The sequence below is a fragment of the Xiphophorus maculatus genome, chromosome 8 (assembly GCF_002775205.1).
Source record: "Xiphophorus maculatus strain JP 163 A chromosome 8, X_maculatus-5.0-male, whole genome shotgun sequence".
Taxonomy (NCBI): Eukaryota; Metazoa; Chordata; class Actinopteri; order Cyprinodontiformes; family Poeciliidae; genus Xiphophorus; species Xiphophorus maculatus.
Genome location: NC_036450.1, coordinates 10141323 through 10168122, shown reverse-complemented (window position 1 = coordinate 10168122; position 26800 = coordinate 10141323). Strand labels below are relative to the sequence as shown.

Below are 26800 nucleotides of genomic sequence, written 5' to 3'. Positions count from 1 at the left end.
TTTTTCTCAAGCTTGTTTGAGAAAAAAAATGCTGTTTCAAAACTGAACACCAGTGTGCCAAAACACATCTAAATAATAAAATATCCAGGCTATGCCCTCTGACTTTGCACAGCTTAATGTAAAGAAAAGAAGGACTGTATCTTATTTCTTTTCTTCCACGACTCATTAAAATCAAATATGTTTTTAATTTTATCCAGACTGCTTTTTGTTTGGTCCATTACCTTCCAATTTGCACTGAGCAGATGCACCTGCAAATACATATAGGTGTATGGAGGCAGTACACAGTTCTACACAATAACATAATTTTCAACAGCTTTAAAAGCAGTTTTGTTTGCTGAAAATGTTAGGTATGTAGTCTACAATGATTGATAGATATTTTGTTAACTTGCAAAGTCTGGCTTTTATTGAAAAATACTTCAAAATCAATAATTAATCTTCTAGTCTAGGTTTTTTTAACTTTACTTTAAACATGTACTTCCATGTCTCTCTAAAGGTTTCTCTCACACATAAAAAAGAGTCTCATCAGAGCTCCCACTGCTTTTGAAGGTACCTCAGTAGCTATTTGAGCCTGTAAGAACTTAAAAAAATGTTTTCATTGTATCAAATCACCTTCAGTGAATAAGATTAGGTTTGTCTGATTCTTGCACTCCATGTGTTATAGGAAATGAAAGCAAATGAATGTGTGTTGTATGCCTAAGGGAACAACCATTCCCTGCCAGGCTGCTTCTAATTCTCCTTTTTGCCTCCTAATTTCCTCAATGAGAATACCATCTGCTCTGTCCATTGAGTAGAACAGGGGGAAAAAAAAGAGAAAAACCCAATTCCAAGCCACTTTCCTCCACCCACTTCTACCACTACCCTCTCATTTTCTCCCGTCCCCACTAGACCTCATAATACTGAACTCTCATGCAACTAGCCTGCTCAGCTCCACTGCCACCGCTCCTCATTAGCTCTGTCTTTGCCTCTCTAAAGTGTATGTTTCACCACCATTATTTTCTGTTCCCCCTCAGCTTCTCAGTCTTTTTCTTTTAGCTATCGTCTGACAATCCAGGTTGGATTGGAGACTTTCCTTTCAGCAGCTCATCAAGGTTCTTCTGATTACTCCTGAAGGCTCAGGGATAGACAAAGCTGATGGAGGAAATCGGCTGCAGAAGCAGTTTCAGCTAGTTGGAATAGAAGGATTGCAGCACAAAAAAAGAATGATCAATAAGACATACTTAAGGGATAAATTGATTTTCTAACTTTTGGAGATTAATTAGTTCTCATAAACCGTGTCCAATAGTAGAAATAGCATTTTATTTACAGATAAGCTGATTAGAGTGTCATACTGAATGAAGAGCGGTACTAGGTTATCATTTAGGCTGATTTTCATTAGTACTGAAAAATGTTTGGTATCAACCATTTAAGCTCATTAACTGTGATGTAAAGCTAATAAGCCATGTTAAAAATAGCCAAAAAGATGAGTGGTTCAAGCAAGGAATGATCATTGCTTCAATCAGAAATTGTTTAGAGTCCATGAACCTTAAATGAAGTGTTAAACACTGAACCAAAAACAAGAGTTTTAGGCAGCTTCCTACCTCTGAAGTGGGAACATCATTCTGGGAACGACATCAAATACCATTTAAACATGGTCCAATTTCACGTGGCAAAGCTGTACGTCAAATTGCCCTTTTGCTACTTTGTAGTCATGTTACATACCTGCTGTTTTTGTTTCCACTTTGTCCCTCCAGTTATGACTTTTCCCTCATTAAAATATGTCATTTATTAGAATCATAAAAGAACATTTACTTACAATAATCTGTGTCGATTATAGAAGAACCATCTGTAACTGGTACATGATTTTGATGGTTACAAATTTATGCATGATTGGGACGAAACATCAGAGTCCCTGACAAGCCAATGGCAGCATGTCAGGCCAGCCAAAGAGGAGGAAACCCCTCACAGAACCCCAGATCACTAGGCAGACATGAGTTCATCCAAATATCTAGGCCTAAGAAGGAGTGAGGGATGGAAGGGTTCTGGGTTATCCCACCTAGTGAGACGAAATTGTCTAAGCCCTTGTTATTAGTGTTTTTCATAAATGTCAGTATGCTGGTACTTAACAAGAAACCTTACTATTTACAAAAGTGGCATGTATGATCAAAAGCTTGAAAACAATAGTGTTAAAGCCTTTCAGCACAGTTTTTCCTTCTTTGTTTGGCCTTGTGGTCTTTGGCTAGTTTTTCCTAACAGTCAGACTTATCATTTATACATACAGTGGGGAACAGAAGAATATACTGTATGTCATACTGTACCAACAGTTGCTATAGAGATAGTTCATCATGTGAAATATAGCATATTCTGAGGTTCTGTTGAAATAAACCACTTCAGATTTTTCCAACCCTATCTGTGATCACAGCTTTACTAAGTGTATTTTTTTGTGATATTTTCTGAAGAGAGTATCTGAGTCTTTGATAAACTTAGAAGCAATCTGAGGAAAAATCTTCAGGGCCCTGACTCGTAAGTGGCTCATGTAAGAGTAAAAAGGTGACAATGACAACACTTTTACCTGATATTTTCTGTCTGGGTAAACATAAGATACTTTCCTATGAATTTATGCTTTAAAATTGATATTATTGGCATGGCAGCGTATAGGCTCAAAGACAGCAGTTCCTGATTTCCTTTTTTTCAAAGTAGTCAGCTTTTGTTTTTTCAGTCCTTTCAAATATCAATCTGGCTGACCTGTCTTTGTAAAGACAGGTCATTACTTCAATCTAGTTAATAAGGTTTATTGAATTGAGGCTCTTTCTTTACAGATATTTGTACATGAAATACCATGCATATCTTTGCAAGGCTAGAAGTTATATGTGAAATTTTGAAAATACAGCTAGTCAGTGGGTTGTTATTTGCAAAATTTATTGGGGAAGCCTGTTTCATTTTCTGTAAGACAAATGGTGGTTCATGATATCTTATACTGTCACTTTGTCAGTGTTTTCAATGAGATATTTGATGTCTAAATATCTAAACATATTTAGACATCAAAATGTTTAGATGTCTAATATGTTTCGACATCTAAACATATTATTTCCACAATGAGCTAGAAAAGCTAAATTCTAGTGTCCTTTTCTGACACTGAAGTAGTATTAGTGCCAAAAAGAAACAAACAGTTGGTGAAAGAATGGCAGAGACTGGTGTGAAGAGGAAATTGGAAACAAGGAAGTGAAAACAACAAATGCTCTAAGCTGGTTTCAAGTTTAGGTACTGTGACAGCTCCCTCTAGCCTTCTTCTAAGTGCTTTATTATTTGTTCAGAAATATATAGCCCACTCTGTATTTACTTTTGGTGTCAAATAATGCTGTGGATAATAGGTCAAGACACACAAGTCAAAATAGAAGTTATGATCTTTCAGATGTGCTTTTTTCCTATTAGTCAGGGTGAAACTGGACCTTCACAATCTGGCGAGGTGGGATGTTCAATGTAAACGCTCAACAGCTTTGAGTTAAGCTATCTTATTATCAGTTGTTAAGCAGAACTGAACGTTTTGTGTAGATAAATTAGTACCAGTACCATTTAACTTTCATTTATGTCTTTAATATTGTAGCACTGACTCATTTTGTAAGGCAATTAGTGCTTTAAAATGGCCTAAGGTCTTAAAAAGTCACAGCAGTCTCTTGCAGGTGTATAGGCAACACATGTACTTCTAATACACACAGTTTAAACATTAGGAGGAACGAGGAATGGTGTATTTGTATCAGTTCTTTATTGTGCATAGCTAACGGCTCTACCAGCCAGCCTCCATCTCCAAGCACACCCCACTTGTTCTCATTACCTGGGTGTGCAGGCCCTCCTTCACATCTGTATTATGTTCTTTGCAACACAGAAGGTTGTCTTTATCACAGTCGAAAACTGGAAAGTCATTCTTCTTTGTAGCAGATGGACAAATAAATGTATTCTTCCTGGGGCTAGAGAGGCCACTACAAATGTGGGCAGAATCAAAAAGTAAATGCAGCTGTTGTTTTGGAAAGCTGTCATTTCTGTCCCTGATACCTGGTATTGTTATGAATACTACCACAGAAAAATGATGAGTCATTAAACTGACCACCATGGTTCACCCTTATCTGACATTGTGATTTTATTCGGAATGAGTCATAAAGTTTAAGCCATATCTTCACTACCTGAAAGTATGGCTTCAGGTAGTGAATGTGGAAATGTAATTTTCCACATTGAGGCATAGGTTTCCTAAACAAAGACATTAATTAAGACATTCACATGCATACCTGTAAAATAGAGGGAACTCTATGAAACATGCTAAATCATAAAACTGTTATCAATATTGTCTGTTATTAAGATGACCAAGAGGATCATGTGAGTCTTCAAAGTTGCATTATAACTTCCTAATTCAGGTCAGTACACCTTTTTGAAACAGTTTTAATTATTAAAATAACAAGCAAGGGTGAACACGCTTCATTAAAAGGTTGGATGTTTGTCAGTCTGTCTTTTATGTGAGTGTGGCATATGGGGTTAATATATGGTGAAAAATATTGGGAAAAAAATCTAAAGTTTTTACCTGCGATTTAATGTTAGCTGACAAAACTTAATGCCAAGAAAAAATACCAATATGAAGAAGCTTTTAGTAAAAAGAGTTCTATATATTTTCACAGTTTTACATTCCTGTTTTACAGATATGCCTGAATGAATGGTCAGGAACATCTGAAAAATAGCCAAACTGAATGATATAATGCAGCCAATACATCAATCCAACTGATTGATAATGTAGTGAATATTAATGTTTCTCATGTGTCAAGCGGGCTGTTTGAGTTGAACTGCAGGCTTTGCTAAAACAGCAGTATTTGACAGCCTTGGACAGGAATGTGTTGCATTGAAACATTTTTAAGAAAAGCAAACGTAGCCTAAAAACCACAGCTGACCACACACCACATCAAAACACATGGCTTTGTCGATGTTTGTGGAAACTGGAAAGAAAATCACTTAACAAGGGCATTTGACAGAAACAGGAAAAGTTGAAGCTGAAATATAATTACACTGCTAGTCTTTAATAAAGTCAAGACCCTTTGATCTTTGTCTGTCTTTATTTTTCTTTAGCTGAAAGACAATTAAGACAACCAAAGTAAGGTATCTGAATATCTCTATAAAAATGTGTGTGGTTTCTTTTACAGCCTACAACTTAATAATAAAAACATATGATTGTTTTGGGGGATAATATGTTATGTTAACTGCAGAATTTAGTCTTCATGTGAAGTGTCTGATTTTTATTTCTAAACTCCAAGTGAATCTGCAGTCGTAACACAGTAGTTTTGTACCATCTATTCTTACTTAGTTGTTTTTCACCGGTGATGGTTTTTCTCTACAGAGACACATGCAGTGGTCTTTTTCCACTAGCTTTAACTGACTTCATTACTTTTGCAGACCCACTCCAGGGCTCCCCATATAGAAAACCTCAAATCAACTCCATGTGGGCAGTTCTATTTTAACCCACGTAGCCTCGCCTTCCTCCTTGTCTTTGACCACATCAAGACTTCACTGGCCATTTCTATTCAAAAGGCCGACTAGATCTTGTAATTACAGTGGTTTCTGGTGTTGTGCTGGCTCATACGTCGAAGCCTGAAATAATCTATAGCTTTGCCAACTGAGCTGCCAATAGACGTCTTTAATAGCTGGATCAAGAAAACCCAAAAGCAACAACAAAGCTACTCTGAAATTACTTGCAGAAGCTCTGGGAATCATAATAAATGTGGTTTTGTGTGTGTATGCATGTTTTTGATGCGTGATTTTGTGTCGGTATATGCATGACTGCGTGTGTTTGTGTGTGATGGTTTCTGTTATACCAGTGATCTCATAGTTTGACTCTAAATAGTAGGCTCTTAGCAAGCGGGGCCGATAATAGAACAAAAAAAGAAGAGAGAGAAATGGAGATGAGGATGATTGCTTATCATCTTTGGAGTCAGCTTCATGGAGTTCATAAGTTGTCTGTTCGTGATCCCATTTTTCTGAAGGTGCAAGTGAATGGAAGAGTATTATAAGAGTGAAAGGAAGAACAAGAGAGATTGAGTGGGTGGCAGAGATAAGCCTCCTCTCTGTCCAACTATCACTGGCAATTAGACCAACTTTCTTCAGTCCAGAGTTGATGCTTAACTTCCTTTCAAGTGAATTTAATGAGGCACTAATAGTCCCCAGAAATACAAGGGGCTCTCATTATTGTGTGAATCATATTGCATTTGACTGCATGAAGGACAGTCTGGACTGAGCCCCGTTCTGCAGCTGAGTTATTGTTAAGCATAGGTCTCTGCTCTTTTGGGGTCTGGTTTAAAATAGAGCCCACTACATATTGAACTGGACCTTCACATGCAAGTGTGTGCATATCAGCTTCGTGTTTGTGTATATGCTGTTGGAGATGCCAGTTGTCTGCATTCCACAGTTAAACCCCACGAGACATTGTAAAGATTTCTATAGTAACATGGAGCATCCCGTTTCAGACCTTGATGAAGTGTGTATAGGGGTTGTCTATAAATACATCCTGACATACATACTACTTATTCCCCTGTGAACAGTTATAAAAAGGTGCAAACTTGTATTGTAGTACTTGAGACCAGTTTTTGATGGTTTCATCTCTGACTCCACTTGGGATTTTTATTTCAAAACCAGTTAAAACCACAACTGGGAACATATATTGCCAGAATATAGTCCCAATTTATTTGCTAACATTCTTGCTTTCATTGGATGTAAAACAAGCTGATTAAAATCCAACCAATAACAAGACTCATTGCTAATTGTATATTTCTGTTTCTGTTATCACCCATCCCCACCCACTTTCACTCGCTCTCCAAGAAAGTGAGCAGTGTTTGTCTGGGAGTCAAAAGCTTCAGTAATCCAAATCAGCCACATAAATCAGAAAGAACATATTTGTAAAACAACATCCAGAAAAAAGAATACAACAACTTGCAAATTCTGCAGCGCCTCGCTTTCAGACACATTTAGGCATGTGGTTTTATAATGGCAAATATTGTAAAGAACTTTTAAAGAATATGTAATCCATGTAGAATGATTTACTCCAGATTTGATTGGTCCATCTATTAATGATAAAGTTATCCTATTTCCAGTCAAACATTTGCTGTTGCTAAAGTATGGCTTTTTCCACATTCACTACCTTGCAAGCATATTTTATACTTAATTATAACAACTTCATTCATTTTGTGTTACTGAACAAATCATTTTTATACTCCTGTACTTAAACACCACTGATCATTTTCTTTTGAGGGAAAGTTTTTCCTTCATTGTAAGTATTTTTAAATTTTGCACATAATTTGCACAACCACCATTCTCAGTGATTGTGGTTCAAGATCCAGTTTTGGGCATTTGGCTCTAATGAGACATGACAGAGGATGGTCCATAAAAAAGCCAAAATAATAATGACCATCCCTCTGCTGCTAGCTTATCTGAGTCACAGAGTAGCCTGTAAATTACTGGTTGTCAAAGTGGGCACAGAATGTCATAAACATAGATAGGAATTCATGCATGGTCTGCAGGAAATGATTCACTGTGGATGGATCGTTTTGGTACTTTAAAAGAAAAACAAAGTACAAAATTATTGAACCTGCAAAGTAAGAAGTGGAGAATGGGCAAAATAACAAGCACCCCATCATTACTTCCTGCCTGGCTACGATCACAACTATCACTTGTACTCTGTGTGTTTGTGACAACTTGTAGTTTTGATGATAAATATATTTAACTTGTAAGAAACGTCCTGACACAAAAAGTTATTTTTCATGCTTGTTTTGGTTGCACACATACATCTTCAAGATCTTACTTATACAGATGTGCTTGAATGTGGCGTTTTTTTTTGTTAATTGATAATACTTATGCTTTGTTGTTTCATCTTTGCTTGCATATTGTTTTATCATTCATCTAACCTTAAACCTATTTGGGCGTATTTGGCTCTACTGAGCCAAGTTTGACGACACATGCAGCATATTAGATTCACCTTGCCAATGACGAGGAAAGGACTTGATTAAAGTCTTCAAAGCAGCAAAGTTTAATTCTTCGCATGTACGCTGCTTGTTTTTCACAAGAGTTGTATAACATTTGTGTAGATGAATCTTCCATGAGATTCAACTATTCAGATTCATTCAGCTATAAAATAATAATATCACCAAGGATGCATACTAACACTACTTGAAACCACTACTGGAAGCCTGCCATCCACCATGCAGTCCAACATGGCAATGTAAAAATTAATTTTGCTGGGACTACGCAGGCCTTACGCAACTCTTACATTGTGGTATTTTTTTGCTAGAAATGATTAGCATTTTTATTGGAATGGTTGCTTCTTGTAAACAATAAAATTATGTGTATAGATGTTTTTAGTAAAGGAGCACTGACTCATCTTTTTTTCCCCTTCAAATAAAACATAATCAAAGGTTCAGCATGCATAAATCTTTGTAAGCATCACCAAATGTTAGAAAATGAGCTGCTTTAAAACTTCAAAATATTTTACTATGATAAAGAGTGACTTGTTTTTGTCATTTTGCCACATCAAACTGGGACTAAAAGTTTCTACTTACATTTTTGACATGCTATCTAGACTGACTATTTCCTTTTTGTCGTTTATGTATTAGATCACATTATAGTTTCAGTTTTTTCTATTTACAAATATTTTTTTATTACTTTTAGCAGTTTAGTTAAGGTCACAGCAATTAAACATGATAGAAGTTGCAAGACTTTTTAATAAACAAAAAATAAAAAGTTCCGCTGTGGCCAAAGCATTAAGTTGAATCAAAGATGCTCAAAAGCATAATGTTCTTCTAAATGTTTAGACCAACATATCTCCTTAGTCACAGATCTGCTGCAAAGATAAAAAAATAAGCAACTTTTAAATCCCTATGTCAGCTGTGATTAGACACTGTAATAGGTCTTCAGGCTTCTATACACAAAACCATCATTAGGAATGAGCAGCGACATCAGGCCCCTTACTGAGCATTCTCACGCTGACTGCATCTTGCAAAAATAGCATTTTAACACACTAGAAAGACATCTTCTCTCTGTCAGTGTGGATGTATGATCTGCGCCAGTGCAAGTAAACAAGCCAATCCAGAAGGCAGCAGTGGTACATCTGTAATTGGATGAAGGAAACAACTTGACTGCATAAGGCAATATAAAGAAAGCATTATGGTTTTCCTTTTAAGGAGTTTCATTCCTGTCTTTTAGTTGCTCTTTCAAACAAACAATAAGGGTGATTGACCCAACCGCAGTTCAGACAACTAAAATATACATGTGTATGACAGTAAAGGTACATGTACCTGTACTGATCATTTTCATTGTGACTCCTTTGATGTTTCAAACCAAGACACTGGAAACTTCAGTGATGATGGAGGGAGTAAGCTGGATTGAAGAAAAACATTATATTGGCATTTAAAAGTAATTAGGTGTGTGGCTGGCTCCACATCAAGCTTAATTATCAACTTGAAATGTTGATCATTAGCATAGCAGCCTCCCAAGTTGTATTTTCTTTTGAATATTTTATATATGTTCTATGGAAAAATCTCTGAATAGGCATATTTTCAGTGAATAATTGGAAGTTAAGTTCCACAGGAAAATAAACAAATAAGTGACTGAAGTGCAAATATCCACAGGTCTGCTGTACCTCCCTTCCTCTCTTCCAATTTATGTTTTTTTTAAGGTTTTGCCATTTAAAAGTAAAGAAACTTCTTATTCCTGAGTCAGTCACTTCATCAATCCAACATTTTTATTTTTCACAGAAAAGTGGGTGCAGGTAGATAAACACAGTGATAAACTGATAACTGTATTTTAGGAAACACAGCGTTGTCTGACAATTTTTCAATAAAAACCAACTGCTTCGGGGTTTTTTTTTTACAAATCAGTTTCTCATATTTATATCATTGAACATTTTAGCAGTTTTCACTTAGCTGCTCTTTCTCTCTAGAAGAAGAGCAAAACACCATGATGGAGATTCTCACTATTGGTTCTTTCATAAAATGAAGATTTATAGCTGGACATTCTGTCCATAAAACATTTATGAGTTGGTACTCAGAAGAAACGCCTTGAGGACTGACACTAATAGTTAAGAGCTGTTGTGCTTGTTTGTATGTGTAACATCACAGCCCCCTCTATTATCCTCATCATCAACGGACCCTGACTGAACTTTATTCAATCCTTCTGTTCCTGTCTCTTTCAGTCTTTTTTTTTTTCCAGCGCCAGGACACATTACCACCCATAGAGAGAAGAGCTTCAAAGAGGAGTTTTGGGGGGTTTTCCCCTCAGTGCAGTCACTGTTAAATCAAATCCAGTATAGTTTTTATTGACTCCATCAGTTTATTTGACTCATGCAATTTTATATTCGGATTCCTTTATGTCTTTCATTTTTTCACTTCTCAGTCAAACATTTCATATGATGCTGCACAAAATTCTTCTCTTCTAGCCATCTCTCATCCACATTTTACTTACTTTTACTTTTTTTGTCTATCAGTTTATTTTATCTCCCTTGTATCAATTCTTGTTGAAGTTTTCTCTTCTCTGACATGTCTTCTTCTTTTCCTTGAAACCTCTTTCTCTTCATCTTTCTTGTTGCATCCTCTGGGAATAGACAGGAATTTCAGTCCTACCTCTTTGTAGACAAAAGCTGTGTCTAAGTCAAGTATTACATGCACATTTGAAAATCCTGGTCCACACATGTCCAAACAGGCAAACTAGGACTGATTTTCTTCCAAAGTGTCCAGGATCCAAGCACTCACAGATTCACCAGCATGGAAATTGGGTGTTAGAATAGGCAAGTCCATGAAAATGTATTACATTCTGTCAACGAGGCAGACTTGTGTCACACTATATGCACATTGTGTCTGCAAAAAAGATAGAGTGATGGGTTCTCAAGTGGATAGTTCATGCACCATCTGCTTGCAAAACAGTTCAGTGGAACGTCATGGAATTCCAATTTATGACATTATTACTTCATTAAATTATGTTTCCTGTTCACTGCATGCATACAATTAGTGAAAAAAGATAAAATTGTAACTCACTCTAAGTGTAGATTAGGTAGATTTACTAACAAAATGTTGAAAAATAACCAAATTAAGCTTCAGTTCGTTTCACTGAACACATCGGCTCATATTGCTGAGTTTTATCTTTTGTTATTATCTAACTATTCGTAATTGATTTAAAGGATTAAATTAAGGCTAAAAGCTACACGATCTAACATATCCAAGGTACAGAACTGTTGCAGGGGAAATGCTTGGGAAGAGAAAACGCATGCACTCCTACTAATGCTTATGTGTATTCTTTTTCACACCCACTTCTTAAGGAGGCTTTGTCACATACATTTTAGGCAGAGGTGGTGTTATGTGCCTGATCCAATGTAGACACTTTGAAAATGCTTCATTACAAAGCATGTAAAGTAGAAGGGGTTGATCTAATTATATAACAATTCATTGTTTCCTGCATCTTTATGTTTTGCAAATATTAATCCAGAGATTTTTAAAACAATTGTACAAAAACAAGCGGATGCTGCAGTTCTGAGTGGAGCTAAAATCAGTGTTTTGTGGAAAGAAATGTATGTAATATTTATTCTAGTATTAAGAACACTGTGTCAAAACTCAAGAGAAAACTTTGAAAAATTTATAAAACAATTTGTTTCACCTATCTGTCATGAACCTTAGTGTTTTTTTGTGAAAGAGAAGGCATTTTAGGTTATAATTTTGAGGGTGTAGTTATTGCATTTTACTGCTTCCAAAAAACATTTACCTGTCAAACCACAGTGGCAATTTCAAAATGTTACTGCAATATTTTAAGAAAACCTCATCATTGCTGTTCTCTGCATAATTTTTATTGTTGAAGTTACATTACAAAAACAATATCTCTTAATTTTGATTTATAGATTCACATAATTAGAGATGGAGAACACACTTGCTTAACAATTACTGATTTTAATAACCATTTAACTGAACATATGTTGAAGACAGGATAAATTTTAGGTGTTTCTAAAATGGCAGATAATACGTAGGTTGCTGAATGTTTGTAGTTTGTGAAGCAACATTGATGGTAGCTGGTTATATTGGTTTTGGAAGCTACAGTAAATCCTAGAAGTTGGTATGCCTTTTTTCTTTAATGTTTCTTTAAAAAATGTTTTGTTTCAAACCACCAACATCCTAAGAGTAATAATTTGTGCTCCTGTGGTAGCTCTGTTTTCCACCACTGAAAAAAACAAAGATCAAGCAGGAGGCCAAAATGTTTGTAATTTGATCTTGCTGTTCCAGCTGATGGTAATTCACACCACCCAGTGGAGGAGCAGGGACACGCTAGCCTAAAAAAAATAACAGAAAAGTTTGGAGCTTTTGTCTTTTACAGTCATCATGCACAGTTGACTGATGGCTTGAAGTAGCAGTTGGGTGCAGTGGAGCATTACTTTATGCTCCATACAACCAGAGAAAACCCCACGCTGTCTGTGCTATCTTTTAGCTATGAATTTAAACCGCAGAAATGGTTTGACAGAATCTGGAAACTGTCTCACTTTTTTTTGTATTTTTTTCTGGTAAATTAGAAATTCTCAAGTCCTTAATTAGCTTGAAATCAACCTCAAAAGGGCTTTATTTATCCTGCAAAAAAAAGACACATTTCTCTGTAATTGTAAAGTGAGTCAAAAAGTTGCTCCGTTTTTAAGATAAGAACATTGAGACATGAAATAAATGAGTCCAGTTTTTTCTCTTTTTTTTTCTCTTTTTTTTATGCACAAGCAAGTTCAGGCAACGAGTTCAGTTTGGTTGCTTGCCCTGGAAAGTAAGACATAGTGACCAGATCAATGGTCATCATGATCTAAACTATCACTGTCTCACTGATCCAGTTGCACTGGCAGCAGCTGTTGACCCGAATGCAGACTGATACAAAATCCCATCCATTTTCTTACTGTCAATAGACCGGTACACAAGGAAACTAATTAAAGTGATAAACAAGACATGGATCAGTGATAAATGATTTAATGCATGTTAGTGATTTTTAATGCCAGACTTGAAGAAAAAGGCCCAAACTGATTCTTGCACTTCTTCCATCTGACATTCCTGCCTCAATTTTTCTCTTCCATTAATTTTGTCATTCTGGCTGCATGTCATCCCCAATTTCTCTCACTTTCTCCCCCCTGCCACTTTCCGTCTTTGAACTTATCTACTTGTACAAATGAGACTAAATCCTTCACTTCTTCATTAAACTGTTTACATTTCATACCATCGGATTGCGTTCAAGAGCTTTTCAGTCAAACACACTTGAGGAGGCTTTCGTTCCTTGGATCCTCCATTATCTCAGTGTGGTACACAGAGTAAACTCTCTCCTGGTGATATAATGCAGGAAGTTCTCTCTGCTGCCTTAAATGATGACAGCATCTTTGAATCTGCTGCAAGGCTCATGGATGTTCTGATAGAAGCTGCTTGAAAGAAATGCTCTCAGTGGAGAGCAGCATCTAAGGTCTGGGGTTCCTTGATGTGAGGCATTTACATCTATGTGATAGGCGTTTTCTGTCTGGCTCACCCGGTATGTCTTTTAGTTAAAGATTGTGTTAAATAAAAGATAAGATTAGGATTTGTGTGTAGTCTAAGCTGCTACTAATCAAAAATCAATATGGGCTCTTTGTTTTGCTTGAAGTTTGTCTGATTTTCTTTTATTCTTATCTTTATTCTGAGCTCCAACATTCCAGATTTTAATGTTTGCTTAGTTCCAATATTGACATATAAAATTGCGACATAGCCATCAGAATGTGTTGTCATAATGTGAAATTTGGCAGGAATTGTTTTAAAGTGCAAAGTGGAAAGCAGCAGAACAAAAACTGCACCTGTCAGCACTTTTCAGTTACTCAGAATCAATTAGGCTGGTTGATTGTGCGTAATGTTTTTCAAATTAGCTATTATTCTGATTAGAGGATTCAGATGTTTCCAGTTAGTAGCAGCCCAGTTCAAATATTGATGCTTGTAGTGGTATGCACAAGCTTGTAGAATAAAAACATTCCTGCACTGAATTTCCAAAGCAACTCAGAGGCGAGAATCTGGGGCTTTAAGCAGATACAAGAATCTGGTAACTTCCACTGAAGTATAAAACTTTAAAATATCATTACTTCATCCCAGTCTCTAGTCCAAATATTTTATATAAGCATCTATGCAAAGAAAAAATTTAATATAAATAACACCTCCAAACAAAGTAGTTATGCACAGAAGTGTATTGATCATGCTTTGGGGTTGCACTAAAATCCAAAACCTTTTTATCAATTGACAGTAAATGGATTACATTAAAAGCACATGATAAACTTTCAGAGTTTCTCAGAGCATTGTGGAACTTTGGTCATTCAGTCAAATTGTGTTTAATGGATCTGGAAAAGGCCTTGTGACTGTCCCCCACAGAGCACATTGTGACTGTTCAGTTGGAGCAATGCTGTGGTTTATTTTAGGGGGCTGTCCTTTACTCGTAAAACTGGTGGTTTGAAGCGGGCTGTGAAGAGGCTGTCAGCTCCTATATATCTGAGCTCATGGTTCTCACTTGGCGGATTGGGACCAACCCTGTGGGATTGGTTCCTTGGGGTTGAGGGCAGTTTCTTCCTCAAGCAAAAGAGTTTTAGCATTGTGGAGTCCTGTTCACAAGTGGTGGTAGGATGGAGGTTGTCTCTTTCCTTTTAGTTTTTCACAACATGTCCCATTAAGAGGAGTCCAAAAACTAAAGCTCATGGACCATACATACCTTCTGATTTTTCACAATGAGCTAATGATTGGGACTATGTGTTTACTTTCTGGACCTGGTTTTGAATGGATAGATATAAGGGGGTTTTATCAGAATGACTTCAAACTTTTACAGACCATTCTAACTTCAAGATTACTGCCAGCTGTAAGAAACCATGCCAATGGTGAAATACAGCAGGCTCAGATTGTTTTGAACCTGCTGTAGCTCTTAGCTCTTTGAAGTACTAAAATTGGCATTAATTAATAGACCTGAATAATGGTATGTCAAAACTGTGAATATGGCTCTGACTTTTTCAACGAAAAAACCTTTTGTTCTCCTACTTCATGTAGCTTCTTAACCTTTTAAAAGACCAAGAGGTGGCTTAAAGATCTGACCTCACTCTTGAGGTATTAAAGAACAACAAAACCCCATAATGGAGTGTGCTACTTTGTGACCCTTGGAGAGTCAGTGAGGTCTCGGGGTTAAATGCCTCCCAGAGAGTCATTTCCTGTCATGATGGAAAAGATGTGGGAACTCGGCAGCTGTTCATCGGGGCTAAACAGGGAGGTATTGTGAGATGATAGAAATCACACGCATTTATGTAAATCTGACTTTGGAAGTTGACATGGTGATGTGAATAGTCTCATAGCTCATTAAGTGAGTTTCTGTCAAATGACAGCCTTACGACACATAGACAACCAAAGGAAATGATGCCACGGGTCCAACATTGTTAAAAGTGACACATTGAGAATGATCCTGCTGTAGAATACTGATGTAGTACAAATTGGATGATGTTACTGGATGTTTTTGAAAGAAGGATCCTAGAATAAGGATCTTTGTATTCTTGCTAACAAATCATCTTATATTTTTATTAGCTGTTCAAATACAAAAAAAACATGTAATTTGTGACTAGACAAGATTAAAAAGATGTTCAGTGTGTGTCAAAATACAAGAGATCCTTTAATGCAAATCTTTAAAAGAAAACATATAATTTTATCTTATTTAGCAAATAAAAAAAAATAAAAAGTCCCTACTGCTAAAGAAAAAAAAATATATTAATATATTTCTTTGAAATTTAATCAGAGAAAATGTTTAGTTTTCAGTCTTTTTTTTTTCCCAGCGCCTTGCCACATTACCACCCATAGAGAGAAGAGCTTCAAAGAAGGGTTTTGGGCCCATATTAAAAAGTTTTAAAGGTTATCTTTGAATGTATTTACTGTTTCTACTTGTTTTTGTCAACTTTTATGCATTATGTTTTGCTCTTAATAGAGTAACATGAATACAACAGGCTGAAATTAGATGGGCATAAAGCTTGCTGTTGCCACTCATGACTTGCTTGAGGCAATAACAATTATACGTATCATTCCTTTAGCTTTTCTGTCCATATTTTTCGCAACTGGAAATATTTGCAAACTGCTGAATAATTATTTCTTGTAGGTAAAGTTAATGTACTAGATCCTTATTTAGCCTGATGACTAGTTGGTGTGCAGCAATAGGCTTAACTGTTTCCTTTGCTACTTTATTTGACATAATTTTATAAGAACTTAAAATGTGGGAACAATTTGTGATGGAGGGAATGTTAAGTGGTTTTGAAATGGGACTAATCTTTATAGGAATAGCTGGACTACTTTTGTATATATTCATGTGTGGGCAACATTGATACTTGCAGCTTATTTTATTTAGTCCGGCAGGTGCTAAGGTAGCCAGTTGTAGTGAATAAAGGATGAGGGAATGTTTATATGGTGAGAATTAGAAGTTGGACATTTTTAGAAAAGTTTATCCAGATGCAGGGACACTGAATTGCCTGAAGAACAAGAAAATAACTAACACAATTTATTGTGTTCACCGGGTCTGGCAAAAAAAACAAAAAACAAAACAACTGTGCCCTACATCTAACATTTGGTTAAGTGCAGTCTGCTCTTTTATTACAAGTACCACTACAGTAGAAAGTAAGTAAAGTGTGTTTTGTTATGAAAAAAACTTATTCAATGTGCATGTTAAGTGTTGTTCTATGAGTGGTTGAAGGATATGATTTTGTTGTACATCCCATGTGTATTAAAGTAAACAGAAATCCTAAAAGCAAAGGATTTTGTTTTTTATCAGCAGTAAACATTAAAATCCAAAATGACTGCTCCACATTTAAAACTTAGGAATAGTTACAGAAATAAAATGTTTATTAATGATTTTGTCAGCTTGAATTTCCCCAAGTTATTTACTGTAGGCAACAAGTTTAATGGACATGTTGCTACAGCATTTAATTGTATATAATACAGAGAACTGCACTGTAGTTCCCTCTTAGGGCTAATAGTAATGAGCCTCTTCAATAATTAGCAAATGTTTCATTTTCAGGGACAAGATCTGACTTCAGAGTTGAACATAATCCTGGATAGGCAGAAACAGCACTTGCTTGTTGTCCACTTTCATCTACTTATGTTTTCTGATTATTTTACCTCGCTGAACCTCTTTTTTTAGTTAGTTTTGACGGAAATTAATAGTACTTGGATCCACCGTTTGAAAACACTGGCCTTGGTGTATTTATGATATATGATATTTTTAAATTTGCCTGCTCTTCTGGATACTTTATGTGTCCCCAGAATTTAATTCTGTTGTAATTCAGTATAATCAGAAAACCCATTAGTCACATCCGGATCTCTGGCTTTATTTTGGTCATCTTTCTTCGAATTTCCCTTATTACTTCACCACCTCCTGATTGAATACAACAAAATGCAAACACACACACATCATTAATAACTAACGCATCAGCAGTTCATTAATATTTCATTCACACACGAGGTTTGATTTTTCTTTTTCAACCCCCTTCTCTTTATCAAAATGAACAAACAGCTCTGTTGTAGGGAGAGAATGAGCAAGTTGTCTCACTTTGTTTTCTCTCTTCACAGCTATTTAATTAGGGTAAGTCTGGGTAATTTTTCTGTGCCAGACAGCCCATCCTCCCATCTCCAACAGGTCCTAAAAAGGAATACTATAAATACACCACATCATAATGTCTTATCAATAACTTATCTAGGGAGAATATATATCATCACCACTGACATCAGGAAAGATGTCGTCCCACTTGTACTGAATATTAAACAATCCTCAAGCATTGTAAGAAACTCTGTGTCCCTGCACCTTTGCTCTATAACTGGCTATTTAAATTAGCAGCATTTTCTCTGTTCAGGTCCACTCTATCAGCAGATTACAGGGACAAGTCTTCAGGATTATTGAGGTAACTTATTATTTACATGTACAGTCTGTTGCACAGCTGTCAGGTCCTTTAATATTTGCTTCATGCTTCAATAATGTGTTTATCTGTATGCCGGTGAAAGGCAAGATATGTGAGAAGTGTCTGAATATGGTAAGATAATTTGAGATTGCAATTTACTGGGCGGCTTGTGTAACATTAAGCAAGTCTGATCTGTCAAAATACATTATTATGAGATTTTGGACTGAAATATACAAGGATACTAAACTGGGCACCCACAAACCTAAGATGTATTTTCTTCAATCCACACGGTATATTGGTTTTTTGTTATATTCACTCCTACATTGGCTAATTTTTGCATTTAAAGTTTAATTTTGCAAAAGCACATCTTCAGTTTACTAAGGTGATTTATAACATGGTAAATATTCATATGGTTGTCAAGTGAAAAGAAATAAGCAATACAGACTATAGTTATTTGGATCAGAAGTAAAACCTGTTTATTTTTTAGGTGAAACAGTTTGACAAACATTTGAGAAAAAAATGTTAGCGCTTCTGCATTTGCTTTTCGCTTCAACCCCTGACGAGTGCTGATTTCTTCATACTTTTATAGGATGTATAGCTACAGTATGTGATTTTTTATTAGAAAAAAATGCGTTTACATATTTCTTAAAATTGTTATCAAGAACATATTGCTGTGAGCACTGCCCTGTGGCTACAGCCACAATCTTTGAAATGATCAAAGCAAGGGTTTGTCCAGTCTGAATTTTCAAGCTCTGACATGTCAGTATATTGATGCACTTGTCAACCAGTTTATTTGAATTGAAAAAAGTATGGCCACTTTACAAAATATTGCAATTTCATGAACTGGGAATGAAATAATTATTTCCAAAACCTTTAAGAAATTAGATTTATTTTTGCATTCTATCACTACTTCATAAAGGCTTTCACAGTATATTAGCTGTTTGTAGGACTGTAAAACATTTGGTGTTCTTCCGGTTATCTGGTGGAATTACTTTCCCCCTAGCCTATCACAGCCCTGCCTGCTGCAATGACCACTGGCACCACTGAGGCCTTGATTTTCTACAACTTCGCTGTTGGATCTTTGAGCCTGAGGTATTTGTTAAGCCTCTTGTGTTTCTTCTTCCGGGTACAGTGATTACTTTTTAATGTCAGATCAATCTCTACAGTCAGTTTGTCATTGACCTGTTGGTTTCTCATCAGCAGTTTGGTTCTGGTTGGGCCTTAGAATTCTAGCCCTCCTTCACCTTTTGGTAATATGTCCTTCTTTGAATTCCAGCCACTGGTTTATAGTGTTCAGAGTAGAGCAGCAGAGTACATCAAGCTGCAATTATCATCACAATCTTATTATATCGAATTCTGCATTTACTAAGTACTTCTTGGTTGCAGTAGTAGGTAGGCTATGATATTTCAGATGCCATTCAAGTTCAGTTTGTGAAAAGCATTTCTGGTTAATTGGACAGATTCTCATTGTTTTCCTGCCTACACCTAATCTAGATTGTATTGATGAAGATCCAAGAGCGGGATAGAGGCATTATGATGATGGCAAAAAATGAAAGGAATAAGAAAAATAAAAAAAAGGTAATTACAATATATGTTGTTGTCACAATGTTCAACAATAATATCATAGTTTCATGCTTTTATAACATTCTGAAGGTGTAGTTCTGTGCATACTTTTGTCAGTCTGTACGGTACAACCTGATAATATGTACTGAAATGTCTCCGGGCTGCATCTTGGGTCTTTTCTGATGTGATACAGCCAGGTCTCTTTTACTCTTGTCTTACAATGATTAGTGCCCATGTCTTGTCCTCTTGTCCAGGTTCCTTTTCCATTGAGTCTGATTTCTCCATGTAGGTAATTTTAGCAGACAAATCAAGTCTAATCCTTTCATGATGGTTCTCCTCTTTGACCACTTCTACGCTGTGTTTTTGCTGCCTGAGACATAAAACCCATCAATCCTCGTGATTGCCCACGGTCTTAGGTTGCTGGACTTTGGGTAGAACGAATTGTGCATTCTGAGGAGCTTTCTTGTCTTGATATTAATGACTTCACCCTTCTTCCTTTGCTTGAAGAACTGACAGGACATGACTGATTGTAGCTGGTTCCTAGTGTCCCCCTTTAGCATTTTCCTCACTGTTTGTAGACACTTGTTTTTCTCACAGCTCTTGTGGCTTCGTTTTGGTTATCAATCCCGTTTCCCTTTTGATCACTTTGCCTTTCTTTTGTGTACCATTCAGACACCCTCTGAATTACATTGTGGCTTCACTGCTCTACATTCAAGTGATATGAATCAGTGAACTGATGTCTCACTCATGCCCCAGTGTGTTAACTGAGAAGCTGTTGAATATGAATAACAATTTGCTTTTCAGATAATCTGGTGAAATGAATACCCAAGGTCAGAGTACTTTATCTCATACACCAAAAATCCATTACATAAAGACCCAGGGCTTGTTTCTCAACAGTAACAGCTGTAGTGTCACCTTTTCTTTTTAATTTTAGTTTGAATTTTGAAGATAAAACCATGTGCTCTTTAGGGTTTGTAGAAAGTTATGTTTATGAACTAAAACTTTGTTATTTTATTATGTTGAGATTTTTAAACTGATTGGACGGAATTAATCCAATAAATGCTTGTTAAGCAAAAAAAGTCATCCACCCTCTGATTAGCCTTTTCCACCTTAAGCTACCTTAAATTGGCGCTCAGTGCTTGATTCATGTTATACCAGCTTAATGGACCACAGGGAATCGCGATTTTCTGTCTCATAAAGTCTACAGAAATTAAAAACAGTCTTCCCACTGGCAGTGATTAAATGTGGTTTTGATTGATTTCATACAGCTGCAGCTTCTAGAGAAACTGAGTTCAGAATGCAACCAAAAATATCCTGTATTTTGCATGAGATTACTATAATATGGTTAACAAAAGTCATGCTGAATAAATATTATTTGTTTTTACCATATATAAGTTGTTTTGGTTTTATAATAACTGTCTTGGCTAAAATCAGGTATAAATGCTGGGTAAATATGAATCAAACCTTAATCACAACATACAGTCTCTGAATAATGTTTTATGTGGGTGTAAATTTATAAAGTGCGTTTTCTTATATTCAAGGAAAAATATAAAATGCAGTTGACAAACCTTGTGGAGAATTGAGGACAAGGTAAAAAGGTGACTCTTGGAGTCTTTGGGTCTTTCTTTGAAAAGTTTAAACATAGCATGCACTGTTTTTGGATGTCTTGGTGCAGAATTTAATTCCACAAACCTTCATGTCCCACCTCAAAACAATATTTATGTTATTAATTAAATTGGATAAATCTAAGTTAAGTTTAAGGAGCTATTGTTATACAAATTTGGCAAAAGAAACCTACACTTTGTACTCCAGTTATGAACCATAAACCATTGTTCAAGAAGCTACCTTCTGGTCTACAAGTACATTCACGATTTCATGCAGGTTTTGCTCTTTCCCTATATTAGAAACTCCTACTCAAGCTGCTGGAGCAGCAAGGCTTTTGCCTACATTTGACTGAAAGTGGAAACAGTGCAGTTATGTCATCTGTCCCCTGCTCACTTTGAGAGTTGGAATCTCAGATCATTGTATTACTGTTTGAACTTTTCCTGTGTCTGTCTTAATTTTCCATAGTTTTATGTAAGTTTTTATAACTGCTAATACAGATATGGATGGTGCCTCAGACTTTATTTAAAAACAAGAAAAAGAAAATACAGTCAGAAGCAAAGTCATATGAAGGCCATTAAGAGATTTTTTTTAGCTAATCAGTAAAATATTTAATTTTCATGGCTGCAGAAAGAGACTTTCTGCCAATGTCAGCATGTGCAGAGATGGAACTAATCAAATAACAATCCAAGTTAAAGGAGCGCACAGAGCATACTGAGAAGCTGCCTGGGAAATTGTTTTGAACGTCTTATTGCATGTAAACTGTAATTTTGGTTTGCTACTTGAGTATGTTGTGAAGGACTACATTAACTTTAATGCACTAGCATCCAGGATTAAAGGGTTCTCAGTGTAATTAGACTTGAATATGTTTATATAATATTGTTTGATTGCACTGATTGATATATTCCTATATGACGGAAAATTACTTGGTTTACTTTTTTCCTGTAAAGTTGTGAATTGGCCAAAAATAAACAGGGATGGAACGAAAGAGAAAAGCGCAATTCAACAGTCATTAAAATCTAGATGGGTGCACATTCTTTCTCTCAAGTTAGTTCAAGGTCGACTAGGCACCTTGTAGTGTTAACAATGAAACCGTTGAAGTTATAAAACATTAATTGTAGCATATCACATCTAAACATTAAGACTTATCTGGTTCTTAAATTTTCAGAAGCTTTTGAATTTAGGCCTACACTTTAATCAAATGGGAAATACATTGTCATCATAACTTACCAAGTTTAGCACTATGGCAGGTTTAGCCAAAATGTTATTTTTCTGTATTGATTTCCTGACTCATAAAGCTCAACACATATCGGTCCTGTCTGTGTGGCATGTACTCTTATCTTTTCTATTTTGAAATTTTTTTTCAGGGTGACATTTTGCTACTGCAGACAAATTTGTTACACAGCTTTATTAGAGTGTTAATAAACAGCTAGTGCTTTGTTATTGTCTATATGTTTAATCATATAGTAAAAGTGGCTCAAAATTAGAAGAAAAATAAACTTTTTAATGTTTCTTTAGTAGTGTCTCTAACAAAAAACATTAAGACTGTACTTCTATTTTGACTCAAATGACTGGATTTAGATGTTGGAGTTTAGATATAATAAACCCCCACCTATTCATAATTCACATATTTGCAGATTTTTCTGTAGAACAGAACTCCAAATTGTTTGTGAAAACGTTTCTGGTTTTAGAGGTCTGAAAAGTGACCATAGTGCTCATTGCGAGAAGAAACACAGAGAGATATCTAAAATACTTCTGGTCCCAATGGCGCATGTGTAACAGCTTCCATAAAGGATTTATGACACTTTTAATTTCACAAACTGTCAATTCATAGAGCCCTTTCAGCTTATATTCTCTCACTTCCCCGTTTGACCTTCACATCATATTATTTCCAGAAACTTTGGTTTGTCAGCTTCTGCAGTGTTAAAGAGGGTTCAGTTCAGTTCCTGTGTCAATTCAGATGGTGAATTGGACAGATGGTGAAGCAAAGCATGAAGAGGCAAAACCCTGGCAAAGTAGTACTTCTGTAAACCTGAAGTCATTGGGTAAATGGGATTTTCCCAGCATTGTCATTACAGAGGGGGGGCCTTGCTATCGATCTGTGTCACTCACCTCCAATGAGTGCTGATCAAAAACCTATTTAAAATCTGCCTTTTCTGATTAGCTGTCAGATCATGACGAAGGAGGAGGAGGGGGATTTAATGGAGCAGAGACAAATAAAGGTAGGAGGAAAAGAAAGAGAAGCTGGGAAAATGGAGACAATAGCAGTGAAAGAGGAGAATGAAACTTACCTCCCATACCTTAATCTTATGAGTTCCAAACCAATTGCTTGTATTGCCATTTTGCTCATTAGACATTATGCCTCTTAGGCATGGCAGTATACATTTATTATTTCAAATTTATGATTTGCTTTGATAATTTTTCAACCTTAAAATGATTATTGCTACTTTATATGTATGCACTTAACAGCTTATATTGGCTGTATCTCTAGCATACTTTCATATGAAATCAAAGAACTTACTGGTGAAGAGAAACAAATACAAAATATTGGCGTGCACTTAAAGGACAAATGCATTTTTTTAAAGTTTTCTTTTCAATTATGTTCATGCATATTTATAATAAGAAAAGTCAAAAATAAATGTGGCATTTATATGTATATTACAAGAAACAATTGTCACTTCAAAATAGCAAAGTCTCCAGCTTGTGATTTGTTTGTTGATGAGGACAAAATGTGTCAGACAGCAGAAGTTGGAGAGCTAACAGATTGGCACCCATCCCAGGACTTAAAAGAGGTTACATGATGAGGCTGTATTTTGCCAATTAAATGAAGGACCTATTGTGACAAAAAAAAAAGAAACAAACAAACCAAGTTATTAATCAATCAATTGCCTGAATTCTTACAGTATTTATGTAGATGCTTTACTCTCTGCTTTGCTACTGACCCACCTGTGCACCAATTTTCTTCGAAACTCATATTGTACGGAGGTAGCATCTTGCTTTTCTACATGTTATTAGTACATGCTTTATTCATGACAGATTAATTGCATGAGATAACATAGCTGTGATTTGTAATTTGATCAAATTATATTATTCCATCTACAGTTAGTTTTCTGGTTTAGTGTTAAAAGACACTTCAAGCTAGATGCCAAGATATGCATATGGCAGCTAGAAGGAAAATTGGAGAAGAAATGCACAGTTTGTCATTCATTTGACTTACACACTGTGAAAAAAGATGCTTCTGCAACTGAGTATTGTGGGTAAAGTTGTGGGAGAAACATTTGAAGAAATGAATTCTTGATTTAACTAAATAAAGAAACTCATCAAACAAACAAACATCTTAAAACATCACATTGTCTCACCTGATTTCTGGGGAAAATAAGTGTTTATTCCATTCCTTTATGTGTCCCCAAAAAGGGGTTATACACTCAACTAGAATAAATACTGACAGTATTTATTACATTATACTTTCAGTATGACAGAATTGATCATTGTGGTCCCTTGTTGAATGTGCAATTTTATCATTTATATTTGATAAGGTTCCTTCTGTTTCAGAGGTATTGCTCCAAACACTCTTTTGTGTCATAGATGTATATTTCTGCTGAGTACCAATGAAAAGGTGGAATGTTTGTTTCTTACTTTTAAGATTTTTTGGCACAAAAACATGATAAAATTTTTCCATTAAGTTCTAAAACATTATCTATCTGCATATCAATCTAAACATGAATTGGGGTTTGAAAAGTAGTGGTGTGAAACCGTGGTTGAGAAAGATAACACAGGGATCCACAGGGATCTTTATATATACATAAACATAGCGACACAGTATCCACAGACAGTAAACCACAGGTGTCAGTATCTCTGCAGCTTTAGAGCTCTTTGATGCCTCAAATGAACTCTGCTGAACTTTGTATGCCTACTATTTTCATCTACAGGACTGGCTGAATAAGTTTGGGTACCTCCCGCCTCCTGACCCAGTGACCGGACAACTTCAGACAAAAGAGGCCTTGACCAAGGCTATTAAAGCCATGCAGAAGTTTGGAGGGCTGAAAGAGACTGGAGTTTTAGGTATGTTTGCACAATCTACTCAGGTCTCATATGTTACCTTGAAGTTGGTTCACCACCTTGCTACCAAAATCCAAACCTTATACTTCTTTCTATTCTTCGCAGACCAAGCCACATTAGGGTTGATGAAAACACCCAGATGCTCACTGCCAGATATGTCTCAGGCGGAGGTGACAATGCGCAGAAAACGAAGTCCAACTCCTCAAAACAAATGGAATAAGAGGCATCTTTCCTGGAGGTAAGGCACAATTGACCATGTCCATTCGACAATGACTCCATGTTACATCGTTCAATTTATTTCCGACTTTCCCTGGAATTTTCCCTTCATATATAGTGCAAACTGACATTTATTATAAAGGAAGTATATCTAAATAAACTGAATTAAAAGTAGTTCAATTGGAGCTTGCCAGCTCCAAAGTGTTTCCTTAGTCTGTGTATCCTTGGAACAAAATCTAAGTAAAGGTACTTTATAACTCTTGACATTCTGACCAGAAAGATGTTAATAAAAGGGCAAAGAGCGTATCACCCCAGTAGGATACCTGTTTAAATTTCAGCATGGACCTCTCTCTCTTTGGATCAGCAAAGTACAGAAAGTTCATGAAAAGACTAACAATAGTGTCCTTTGATAAACTCACAGAATATTAAGTGCCAAACTCATGCCAATGTTTTAATTAAAGGATTTCTTCTCTGAAGTCACTCCAGTTTATCTTGAATTTCTTTCTGTCTTAGAGGAAGTATAATGTAATTAAAACTAAACTCAACCCTTCCTTCGGTGTCAATGAACTTTGTTCTGAAGAAAATTAGGCTTAGCTAAATTCACTTAAAGGAATGTCTGCCTAAACTGGTTGATATGTGTGTCCAGAGCTATTATCTAAAAGATAAAATGCTCTAGAGCAATCAGAATATCCCACCAGCAGAGACTAACTGTACAACCGTGCTTTGAGATTTTAAAATTGTATGCATAATCATAATCACCCAGAGTGGGACGTACCTCTAGATTCAACACATTCATCTTGCTCAGACCACGGGGCTGAGCAATATAATGGTTGCAGCACAGATAGATTGCCAGTCAAATGTAGAGTTACCACATAGAGACAACCATGCAAACTCTCATTATGTTCAATTTAGTATCATCAGTAACTCTATTATCCATATCGTTGGACTATGGGAGGAAAAGTAGCTATCAGGGAACCTGCAGTTGCATTTCTTTTTCTTTTCTGTCACTTTCCTAAAGTGTTATTTGAACATTAAGCATCACACAAACAGGCTGCAGTGATTTAAACCCCAGTGAGCTCAGAGATGAGAGTTATGCAGTGACCTTTCAGGCAGTCTCGGCAGCCATTTTCTTTCTGCTCCTTTATAGCGTCTGTTTTCTCACCTGCACTTTGCTGTTTGGCAGCTGTTCAATAACAAATAACCCATATGACACTAGACTTACAGTGAGACATTCATCAAGAAGACTGCCTTTTAATAATATTAAAATCACCATCTGCGATTTTGAGAATAGCATATACTGTATATCCGCCTCGTATTAAAGCATTTATATCATGATGCAATTTTGTTTTCAATGGTTTTGAATATAGTAAGTCCTTAGTATTTTTACTTACTGTTTCCAACCAATAATGTCAGGATCTGTGTTTTTCCTTGTTTATT

At 36.0% G+C, this 26800-nt stretch overlaps 1 protein-coding gene across 1 annotated transcript in view; it reads left to right on the top strand.

The window, feature by feature from the left end:
* Nucleotides 1–26800, top strand: part of LOC102227435 (matrix metalloproteinase-17) — a 79505-nt gene that overhangs the window by 7202 nt on the left and 45503 nt on the right. Inside the window, exons 2-3 of the mRNA XM_005803975.2 lie at nucleotides 25018–25150; nucleotides 25253–25385. Coding sequence (XP_005804032.1) covers nucleotides 25018–25150; nucleotides 25253–25385 — 266 coding nt within the window. The remainder of the gene's footprint in view (nucleotides 1–25017; nucleotides 25151–25252; nucleotides 25386–26800) is intronic.